Source organism: Diadema antillarum, unplaced genomic scaffold, assembly GCF_040938485.1.
Source record: "Diadema antillarum isolate AM-2024a unplaced genomic scaffold, OU_Dant_1.0 seq00000900_RagTag, whole genome shotgun sequence".
Classification (NCBI taxonomy): domain Eukaryota; kingdom Metazoa; phylum Echinodermata; class Echinoidea; order Diadematoida; family Diadematidae; genus Diadema; species Diadema antillarum.
Window position 1 is genome coordinate 1,382,543 of NW_027271760.1, and position 12,249 is coordinate 1,394,791.

The window sequence follows — 12,249 nt, forward strand, 5'->3', positions numbered from 1 at the left end:
AAATATATTCACGGTCAGTTCTGCTATCGTATCTGCTTTCTATGAAATGGGGCCCTGGTTGCAAATGTGGTATTCCACAAGAGCATATTTTAGTAAATACGGACAAAATGGCTCATTTCTAACAATATTCACGCTGACTGGGCTGCACAAGGCAAAGGATTAGAAATTGTCCTACACTTGTTGGATGTGTGGACGAGTAAGTGCATGTATTCGGAAGGCGGTATTGGGAAGCCCCTTTGCATGGGAAGACTGCATTTATACATTTTTTTTTTTTGCTTTGTTTTGGGGACTAAGCGACCACTTTGGCCATCTTGCTTCCATCGCCATTTCCAGCACCACCATTCCGCTCACGGCACGCGCGCACAATGACCATCAGGATCTTGAAGACGAACGCGGCACACGCCAGACCTACGATGACAGCAGTGAATACAGACACCACGCTCTCCGAGTCCCAGTTGTTGACCATGGCCGATGACGTGGCCCAGATGACCACCAGGTAGGGCATGAAGGTAGATCGAAGGTACGCGTCCCAGATGAAATTGTCGAGGACGACGTAGAGGACGAGCTCCACAGTGAGGATAGAGAGAGCCACGAGGCAGGCCGTCTTTGGGTCGACATCGGCGAAGTACTGGAGCGTCATGGAGAAGTTAAGGAGTGTGGCAATGGAACACCATGTCGCGTATATGGCCAGTCCGTTCTGAATCAGTAGTCGGTTCAACCACAGGTCGACCCTGAGGAGGTAAACACACACAATGTTGTGGTAGTAAGTCTATTTGTTGTCTTTTTGAGTGCTGTGATTTTTTTTTGAACAATAGTCATTAGAGTTCTGAGATCATTACACAGACGTGTGAAGTGATCTTCATATCAGATATAATTATAAAGTAATCTAAAGCTACGGTCAAAAAGGTTCGTACGAACTATGCGTTCGTACGAAAGTCACTGTTCGTACGAATTCTGGAGTTCGTACGGCCGCCTTACGAAGAGAGGGTTTCGTACGAAGTAAAAAAAAAAAAAAATCTTGGACAAGACCATCGACCAGGCTACGAACGGTCTACGGATGCTACGGCCTTCTTAATGATCGTACGAAATTAGTTCGTAGTGACCGAGCCTTCACATGATTTCTTTCACTGTCTAGCATAGTGTTGGAAGACTCTTAAATTGTTTGCCCACAACTACAGCATCAAGCATTTAGGGGTTTTACGTTATTGTATTTTCATTTATCTTACGTTCTGACGACAAGAAATGAAAAAAAGCTCACGGAATAATCGCCATCTTCATAAAGAGTTTATGTTGGCTCTACAATTCTTCTACTGAAAAATTTCTAATTCGCTATGCAGTATCGTATCATGAAATTGTTCTTTGCCATTTTCGATATTTCCTATGACGAACCTTATATATTCTGCATCATCCCTTATGTTTGTAAGTGACAAAATTGACAACAAAAAAAAAAACAAACAAACACACACATATATGATCATTATTATAGCCTAACAGCGGACGGCAAAGCAATTGGAGTGTCACGCGACTTACCTCTGGTGGTTGCGCATCTGTACGATGTTTTGGCGGACTGCCCGGTGATTGAGCCAGAGACACACGTACAGGGTAAAGGCAGTGAGAGCCAAGATGGCGAAGGCCACGGGAACATGCTGTCTGTCCCACGTGAACAGCCAGGCGACGTTGAGCACGAGGTTGATCATGTAGACGATCAGGAAAAGGGGTGTCACTGTGGCTGGGTTGAGATACACCTGTTGTCGACAGGAAAGTTAAGTCGGACAACCCTGGTGAATTAATTTTGCGAGTTTTGTGTATGTTTTTTTTTTTTCATATCGCTTTATAATATACAACTTTGTGAAACTTGCTGAAGCGCCGTAATGATGACTAGATAATAAACAGAAGATTTGGTGCCTTGGACAGGGTCTTCTTGTCGTCTTGTCATAAACAAGGCTTCAAGGCAATTTTAGAAAACTGCTCTCTCATCCTGAACAAGACACCTCTTGGCAAATTTCCACGGGCCAAATCAATCTTTGAATGTGGCCTTCAACTCACATATTAAAATGCTTAACTAATAACATTTTATAGGTATTCCTCTGGTGCCTTCATTTTGATATTCAGATGTATTGTCTAGTCAGTATAAATTCGATGCTTGATCAAAGAGTCAATTATTGAATTGTGCAATAAAGCGATTAAATCCATTCTAATACTGTAACCAAATTGGTTAATCTGAGCATGAATATACATGAAGATGCGCTAAAACATGTTTTGTCTACATAATTGCTACAACTCGCCTAGAACCTATTTATGAAGATTATCCTTCTCATGTCAAGTGTGAATACATATTACTCTACATATACTCCCGCCCCCAAATTTGTGAAGGTTATAGTACAATGTACTATGACATCATTCAGATGTCATTCAGAAGTTCGAGGCGAATACTAGTGGTATTGCAATTGGAAGTATACTGACCTTGCCGTAATTGTTGCTGCGGCAGATGTTGAAGACCACGTAGATGATCCATAGAGCCTGCCAGATATAGATGAGACCCCAGATGGAGAAAGCCCATCCCGCTGGGACGATATCCACGTAGTAGAGATCTGAAATGTCTCCAGTCGAGTTCAGGAACAAGCCTGTTTCAGTGTTTCATGTGAGGAAAAATAATATAGTAAGCACAGCCTTATTATGAGAGAGGTGTTTATGGATGTTTGATCTGGTAATGAATAGTGATAACGGTGTTGGTGGTCGATAAAAGTAATCGAGATGGTCATTACAACTATCTCCAACATATTCTATTCTCGAAAATATAAATGTCTGATTAAGTATTACACTAATTGATAGGTGGCGCGAATTAAACAAATTAATGCAATAGACTATAAAATAGAAATGTATTGGCTATATTTTTATCTCTCTAAATTGCACTTTCCAAAAGAGGGAAAGAGGGAGAGAGTAGAGAAAAAGCGACAAAAATAGACAGAGATATAGTAATAGAAACAAGTATGTATTGACATTCGACTAGACAAAAGTGCAGACTGGAAGATGTGTATTAAAAGACGAAAATGAAGGAAGACAAAAAGAGGTAGGCAGATTGATAATTAGACTGACTGACATATAATTAGTCAAAGATACATTTACTACAATTGAAAGGGAATATAAGAAAAGAAGAGATGAAGAGGATGAGGATGTGAAGAAAGAGAGATTATACACTAATCATGGATATAAAGGTAATAATCTACTTGATTTTGACCTTTCGAACTTTCATACACTTACCGGGCTAATCTTTCTAAGGACATTGTTGCTTTATCATTATCGTATGTCAGCTGTTTTTGCTATAATGTTAAGAACATTTCCAGACGATGGTCATTAGAGATTTGATTTTATCATTATTTAACACGACTTATTCTCAAGTTCGCCCAGCACGGTATCGGCTGATCCCCACTCACCCGGTGTGCCGCTCGACAACCCATTCAACGTGACTACGACGAGGAACTCGAGCAAGAGAAAACAGGCCAGGACCACGTACAGGGGATCGCTCGTCTTTCTCTGCATCTTGGATTCTGAGTCGAAAACCGCTCTGAAAGTGAAAGGATCACAACAACATATAATATATGTAGAGTTGGGTGAGGAACATGATACGCAATATGCACACAAACTGCCATGCTTCACATAGTAAAATCAAGGTACGAATTTTAATTCACTGTACAAAACAGTACATGCACAAGAATGATGAAATGTATGAAGCATGTCAATGGCATACCCCTATTCCTTCCAGACAAACCATCATTTCCTTCACGGACATATCGACAAAAGCTAAATAAATATACATGTATGTGAGATATACGAGTATGTTGCGGGAAGGAATAGACCATAAAGATCAGACTGAGAGTATTTATCCATTGAGACACGATCGGCGTGAAGAATCAAGATAAACAAGCTAAAGAAACTGGACAGTCCGTCACAACCAGCACTTCGTCAACACAGGAGACACTTTCAATCTAATACACCTACCGGTAACAGGTGCTCAAAATCAAGGCTTTAATGGACGGGTACACAAGAAAATACACTCGTAAGGCCTACTCCGATGACGTACGCGACAGTGAACACAAGAAAGTCCTGGGCTGGGATGTGTACTACACGAACTGAATAGGCCGATGTGTAATCCAAAGCGGGTGAAAGGGAAATTATCGATCGTCTTCCCCGCATTCTATCAACCATTCCACAGACGTCATCTCTTCAGACAATGTATTGTGACCTCGATGCATATATTAACGCCTTGATGAAAATATATTACACCTGTTTATGTGTACTTTGAAAGCACGCACCTGTTCACAAACAGTCCTATAAGTATAACACACAAAGTTTTGTTTCGGTATATACACGCAAGTTGAAGCGAGTCGCTTCTCCACAAGCTTATAGCAGTATCTTTTCATTCCATCAACAGCCAGAGATCGATGGGGTTAGGGAAGGGGCCTGGGAAGTGAATTCCTGATCTTGGTCAAGACGGTCACTTCACAGCAAACATTACGGATCGTGTAAATGTTTGTCGTGTTACTTGCGATATAGAAACAGGGGGTATATTCTGCATTACTCAAATACATTAAATTACATGTCATATAAAACAATATGCAGCAATCACAAATGCTATGAAATAGGTTTACTTACGACCATACTTGCCAAATTATGCCACGAGGGACTTGAAAAACAAAAGCCTGAACATCTAGGAATCAAACCAGAGATTACTATATAGGAAATTGGATGATGATATAAAGAGATAATGATAAGTGATATATTTCTATCATTATCTTTACTCTCACCTTTAATAAAAATCACGCTCGTCAACAGGCTTTCTGCGTTGTACAAGGAACTTGAAAGTTTGCGAAGAAGTGGTACGAGCTCGAATATCAATAAAACTTGTCTACGTCTGCACGCTGCGAAATTCCACCTTTCTGTCCTTTCACTCCCCTGACGTACTGTGCGAATGGCAGTAGACGTATCGTGTGTTGTTTTATAGGTTTATACACACATGTACTCACAGCGTCATAGATTTCGTTTCGTAACTTCGCGTACTTTTCTGGTCAACTATGATGTCACGGCTCGATCGGAAATCCTACCATTTGATGTGTGTGCGGCAGTTCATCCGTCACCGTATCGAGTCAGGATCAAGGCGTACATTCACTCTGTGCAAACTCTCCTTTGTTATTGAAATTTTCTCTCTGGAACCAAACAATAGAGGAAAATATTCGTTTCGTAACGCCAGGATTTTTTCCCCAATTTCAAAGTAAATCCTCAGCGCTTGCCTCAGTTGAGTGCCCGCACGTGTACTTCCATGCAGGCGCTGTCCTTCAGAAAAGAGGCAGTGTATGAGATAGGCTTTATATCAAGGAGAAAAGACGAGAAACTCTCCCTTACTCATGCCATGCTACGTGCCGCGGAGAAGCTATGGACTCTATTACTAGGGCTTTTTACACTTGTGTTTCTTAACCCCGGACTTTCTCTGACCCAGGACTATCGTTAGTCCCGTACCAATTTTTTCAGCTTTTTACACTAGCCAATTAGTCCCGTACTATCTCTTGTCCGGGGCTAAGGAGAAAACTGACCTTTTTACACTCGTATTTCTTAGCCCCGGACTTTCCAAACCACTGAATATTCATAATTACGCTGTGTACTGTACACGTACACGCACGCACCGGCAGCACTTGATTACCTCGTTTCTGATTGGTCAGTGAGGGTCGGACTACGTCTCCGCCGCTTAGCCCAGGATTATTTTTTCGTTCTGTTTACACTCACTTGCTTGGCACCGCAATTGCGGTGCTAACCCCTGCTATTTTGCAGGGCCAGATAGTACCGTACTATCGGTGGGGCTAGCCCACTTTGGCAAAAACGAGTGTAAACAGAAAGTGGGCTAAGGATAGTCCCGTACCAACGGTGGGGCTAAGGCCCCCCCCCCCCTTAGCCCCACCGTTGGTCCGGGGCTAAGCAAAAATTTACAAGTGTAAAAAGCCCTTATTACAGGTGTTGATTTATAATTGCTTTGACAAAGGCAGCGCCCTAGTTTAATTGTAATACATCACTCCTCTATCACAATTTTAACAAACCAAAGCGAGCAGCTGCTCACTCATATCCCTGTCAATATTTTCGTCAACATTTATTTTGTGTGTAGGGAACAGGACAAGCAAACAAAAGTCACTAGTCAAAGCTGTTCTTACTTATGTGTAAAAGGCCCCCTAAACCCACAGAAATGCGCACCAGCCAATTACCAACTCCGAAAACAAAAAATATATACGCAAAAGTGCCCGAGATGGTTAGACGTTAGATTTTTTTTTTTGAAATTCTACATAACTTACAATTCAGATAATGATATTGAAATGAGTTCTTTGCGTTGGCCTATATCATCTCAAGCAGGGAGGTCACACCTCCCTGTCTCAAGCATATTCTATAGATTTCTTGTATGTGTAGTGCGTTGTTTCATTATCAAAAATTCTGCATTATGTAGGTCCTTTTCTTTCTTTTACTAGTTGGGTTCATGGAGCTACTGTTCCTTGTTGATTCAGTGTTGGTTGGTTGTCTCGTGATGTGTGAATGCGTCATACGTTTGACCGAAAAATAGTTGTATAATACTTGATTTCTCTTCGGCATAGTCGCACTAGTCGTAAAGCTTCCTACATTTGACCTATATCCGACCTTTTCTTCTCTTAACGGGTGTCATTATGATACACGTAATCCTTCCGCGAAGAATTTACATAGTAAGTTGGTCCTGTGCTATCTGTTTTAACATTTTCTTACTGTTATTTTCTTTTCTTTGTTTATTACCAGCACAAATCGTTACTTCCCGGATATGTGATATTTCCCTCGACTAGAAAATTCACTGTACAACAGCCAAAAGGTCTTCACTTACACATTTTCACCATGTGAATAAACTCAGTAAACTGTTTGTATGTTTGTATTTGATGAAATGGCCTGCAGAAAACATAGTAAACAATATCTTTTTAGACGTAAAAGTCATTCAGTTTGACTTCTACATAATATGAATATAAAGATTATTTTTATGATTAGATTTGTGAACAATACCAAATGGTATAGATTGGATGTTCCTGCCTGTTCGATCATCTCCTTTCTCGAGCGTGAATACAATCTGTCACGTTAACTTACAATCTATGTCGTCAGTTTATCTCGTCAATTATTGGTCCTTCGTCATTTAGCCTGCCATCCAATCAGATTATTTCGCTTTCATAAGAGTTTGATGTGTACATTTCTCTTTCTTTCTGACTCTGTCTGTCTGTCTGTCTGTCGATCTGTTTCTGTCTTTCCCTCTCTCTCATCACTCGGTTTTTTTTTCGTCATTCACCCTCTCTGTCTTCCGTCCTATGCTGACTCCTTCCTCTCTCACCTCCGCTAAAATCTGATGACAATCCATTTCTATTTGTCCTATAAAATGTTATTGAATAAGTCATGTTGCTCACTAAACATTAATTACAAAAGGAACTGTCATTCCGTGTTATGTGTGATGTATAGAAATGATTTATACTTAAATCGTACATACAGAATAGTTGAGGTTTCATTAAAATCATTGATTCCATTATTACAAAGTATTGGAATTTCAAACTTTCACACGATTTAATGAAATAGTGGTAGTGGTCACGACAAGGTGTAGGAATGAAACCATGACGTCATTCCTTACGTAAAACACACACACACACACACACACGCACACAAACTTCTGTGAAGATACGTTTGCACAGGTCATGTATGGTAGATATCCTTTGTCAAAGGCGTTTTCACCGTAATCAGTAAATATAGGCCTACAGATTTTGTATGAGAAGTTAGCAGAGGGTCGTCACGCGAAACGAAGTCAAGCTTACTGCTGTGGACGTGTATTGTGAGAGTGGAGGCGAACTGGGCTTCGCCTTGCTGCTCCCGGAATGTCGGCGCTACCAACAGCGTGAGAGCCTTTGAAAATGGCTGGTCGAGTGGAGAATAATCGCATGTCCTTATCAAAAGGTGCAATTGTTTAATTTGCATATATGACGGCTACTTTTTTATTCTGTAAACATGTGAGACCTTGAAATTCAGTAACTTTTTACTCATAAACAGTATACTCTATTCGTTTTGGTGATCTCTATTTTCGATACAATCTTATGATGAAGAGGCATATTGGTTCTCGCGAGTCCGGCTTTTTGATTTCTCCTCGTTTGCTCCCTGAAATGACGGGGCTTCACACCTCGGCAGAGAGCATAGAGTTTTCTCTTGTTGTGTGTGGTTGAGTACTAGTAAGTAACTTTTCCCCTTAGGTCTGCTTTGTTGCTGATGCTATCCTTGATACCATAGAAAGAAAGAATGTAATTGATAAAGCTAGAATTCAATAGATACTAGATATCCATAATTCGAATGAGTGTCACACAGATTAATCCTTAAATATAGCTAAAAGTCATGGACAATTAAATGGTTCCTATATTTGTCTTAGACGTAAATACAATTATCTCTTGGAAGTTTGGCATCTGTTTGAGAGCTGTCTTCCCGTGCATGTACTTCTCAACACTTGACACAAACTGCCTTACTACTGAAGATTTAGGGATGAGTGGGGTAGATCAAGCGTGACGAATTACTTAACGCCTAACAATGAGAGTCCTCCTCATAACAAGTGCTATTTTGCCGAACAATTTCAAAAGAATGCTTAAGAGACATAATAGTATGGTCTTTCACGATCACTCCATATTATCATTATTTGGTAATTTTTCAATGTCAGCATGGATGGGTGATATGAATGGGTATGGTTGGTTTCTCACTAGCTACGTTCAGACACACGGTGATCCTTAACCTCTCGGAAAGGCCAATATATTTGGTGATTGGTAGGTGTATACGACGTGTTTGAAATCACAAAGTATATGGTTGTATACATGTACGTGTATGCCCCATGATTTTATATTGTAATCTTTGGTATGTTTATATTCATTGTATATACGTTTCAATAAAAATAGAAAGAGAGAGAAAAAAAAAAAAACTCGAGGAAAAGCTAACTTCGAGGATAACGTCCATATGGGGCGCCGAGTGTCGCATGGTCGATTTCAAGACGAAATGGCCATTTTGTCAACGAAATGACCGAGTCCGTAACGAAATCGACCGTGTGACACTTGGCGCCCCATAGAGCTTATCCTCAAAGTTAGCTTTTAAGGATCACCGTCTGAACATAATTACTGTCACTCCAGTTCTTTGAACTGTTTTCCTGCGTGACGGCTCTCCCTCAATGCCAATGTCCATATCTGCATCCCAGCTTTTTTCTCTCTTCTTGTCGTTGTCCCTTTGTTCTGTTTCTGTACACCTTCATCTCTCACACTTCCGCGTTCTGCATCGTGTATCGAAGGCGCAATCGCCACAAGTTCTTTTTTAGATGTGTAACCAGCATGTTTGAAAATTATCGCATTGTTATTAATATTGTATATAGGCTTTTATGATTTTACTTGTGTGCTTTGTTTTTCTACATGAAAATAAAACATATTGAAAATGAACAATAAGGATGATATTGGAAGTGGGCGCGAAGAAGGTCCATGACTTTTGAACACAATTAGTGAACTTGGTAATCTTATTGTACAAAAAAAGGACAATGAAGCAATAGCTGCGTTCCTTTACTACTTTGTGAAACTTTAATATATGCATGTATGTTCATAATGCGAATAGGATTTTTTTATTTTTCATTTTACAGTCTTGTACTCAATGCGTCAATGTCCAGCACATGTATAGCAAACGACAGAACCTAAGTCATCAGGTCCAGGGTCGAATCATTTATTCAAATTGTTGATTCACTATGATACCAACATCCACTCTACAACTGTCCCAAGGTCCACTCGTGACCTCTCCCGAAAATTGTAATGCACACTCAGTATAAAATAGTCTAGTTATCTACTATTTTTATAATGCATGATTTTGTAAACACTGCAATTACCTTCGGAGCTTCAAGAAGCTTCTTGCTGAAACAAACCATGGCTCACGAGCACACACATACACAACTTTTAACTTCTCTAGAGAGATTAAGGTTTTCCCTACGCAGGAAAGTCAAAAGGGAGAGGTCTTTACCACTATTCATATCATAAATCCCTGTTATTAAGATCTGCTGTGTCCACATGTACGGGATTCGAAGTATAATAATAATGCGTGCTTCAGCACCAGCACCGCAGAAAGGCAGTCCGAATGACGAAAATGCACCTAAATTGTCGATGAACGAAGAAGAATAGCAGAGTGCAATGATTTGCATTCCAGTGTATAAAATAAAACAAAACGAATATATATTATATCAAAGAATGAAGTTTCTTCATCCTTACTATTATTCATACATGCAAATGAATAAGTTACTACACATACTCCTATGTGTGTATATATATATATATATTTATATATATTTATACATATATATATATAGATATAATTATATATATATATATATATATATATTTATACATATATATAATTATATATATATATATTTATACATATATATATAATTACATATATATATATATATATATATATATACATATATATAAAACTATCAGAATTCGCGAAGTCTACTATCCTTAACACTTTGTGTCCGTTGGGTGCCTATTAGCACAGAAAACCCAAAAGCGTGGTGCACACTATCCAAAGTCCCTGGTACAGGATCAACGGCGTAGCCAGGATTTCATCTTAGGGGGGGCGGTGAGTCTGCGAGGGAGCGAAGCGACCGAGCCCGTGCGAGCGGAGCGAGCGAGGGGGGGGGGGGGGGAGGGTGTGGGAGGGGGGAGTCCCCCCTCCCACGGTAAGAACTTTTAGCATTTTGATGTTGTAAATGGTGTAATTTGATGCATGTTTTTGCGCGTTTTATCGACGTGAAACAGTACCACTTGTTTATGGTAGCAGTTTATTTTGATGTAGATTATTATGGAACAATTTGCCTATAAAAGGGTATAATTTAGATACACTTCTTGTATTAATTCTTTTCACTGAATATCATGAACGCGACTGAACCCGAGCGAGCGGAGCGAGCGAGGGGGGGGGGGGGAGGGTGTGGGAGGGGGGTGTACCCCCTCCCACGGTAAAAACTTTTTGCATTTTGATGTTGTAAATGGTGCAATTTGATGCATGTTTTTGCGCGTTTTATCGACGTGAAACAGTCCCACTTGTTTATGGTAGCAGTTTATTTTAATGTAGATTATTATGGAACAATTTGCCTATAAAATGATATAATTTAGATACACTTCTTGTATTAATTCTTTTCACTGAATATCATGAACGCGACTGAACCCGAGCGAGCGGAGCGAGCGAGGGGGGGGGGGGGGAGGGTGTGGGAGGGGGGTGTCCCCCTCCCACGGTAAAAACTTTTTGCATTTTGATGTTGTAAATGGTGCAATTTGATGCATGTTTTTGCGCGTTTTATCGACGTGAAACAGTCCCACTTGTTTATGGTAGCAGTTTATTTTGATGTAGATTATTATGGAACAATTTGCCTATAAAAGGGTATAATTTAGATACACTTCTTGTATTAATTCTTTTCACTGAATATCATGAACGCGACTGAACCCGAGCGAGCGAAGCGAGCGAGGGGGGGGGGGGGAGGGTGTGGGAGGAGGGTGTCCCCCCTCCCACGGTAAGAACTTTTTGCATTTTGATGTTGTAAATGGTGCAATTTGATGCATGTTTTTGCGCGTTTTATCGACGTGAAACAGTCCCACTTGTTTAAGGTATATATTAATAGCAGTATATTTTAGTGTAGATTATTATTGAACAATTTGTCTATAAAATGATATAATTTAAATACACTTCTTGTATTAATTCTTTTCACTGAATATCATGAACGCGACTGAACCCGAGCGAGTGGAGTGAGCGATGGGGGGGGGGGGGGGGGAGGGGGGAGGGGAGGGTGTGGGAGGGGGTGTCCCCCTCCCACGGTGAGAACTTTTTGGATTTTGATGTTGCAAATGGTGCAATTTGATGCATGTTTTTGCGTATTTTAACGAGTTGAAACAGTGCCACTTGTTTAAGGTTGCAGTATATTTTAGTGTAGATTATTAATTTATTGAACAATTTGCCTATAAAATGATATAATTTAAATACACTTCTTGTATTAATTCTTTTCACTGAATATCATGAACGCGACTGAACCCGAGCGAGTGGAGCGAGCGAGGGGGGAGGGGAGGGTGTGGGAGGGGGGTGTCCCCCCTCCCACGGTGAGAACTTTTTGCATTTTGATGTTGCATATGGTGCAATTTGATGCATGTTTTTGCGTGTTTT

The 12,249-nt window shown here is 40.2% G+C and overlaps 1 protein-coding gene across 1 annotated transcript; it reads right to left on the reverse strand.

The window, feature by feature from the left end:
• Positions 1-289: 289 nt before the first annotated feature.
• Positions 290-7,975, reverse strand: LOC139741060 (uncharacterized). Its single transcript, XM_071651647.1, has 5 exons — positions 7,851-7,975; positions 3,435-3,565; positions 2,464-2,624; positions 1,531-1,745; positions 290-731 (listed from the first exon to the last, which is right to left on the reverse strand). Exons 1-5 carry the CDS (start codon positions 7,973-7,975, stop codon positions 290-292), a joined length of 1,074 nt encoding a protein of 357 aa, XP_071507748.1.
• Positions 7,976-12,249: the final 4,274 nt, after the last annotated feature.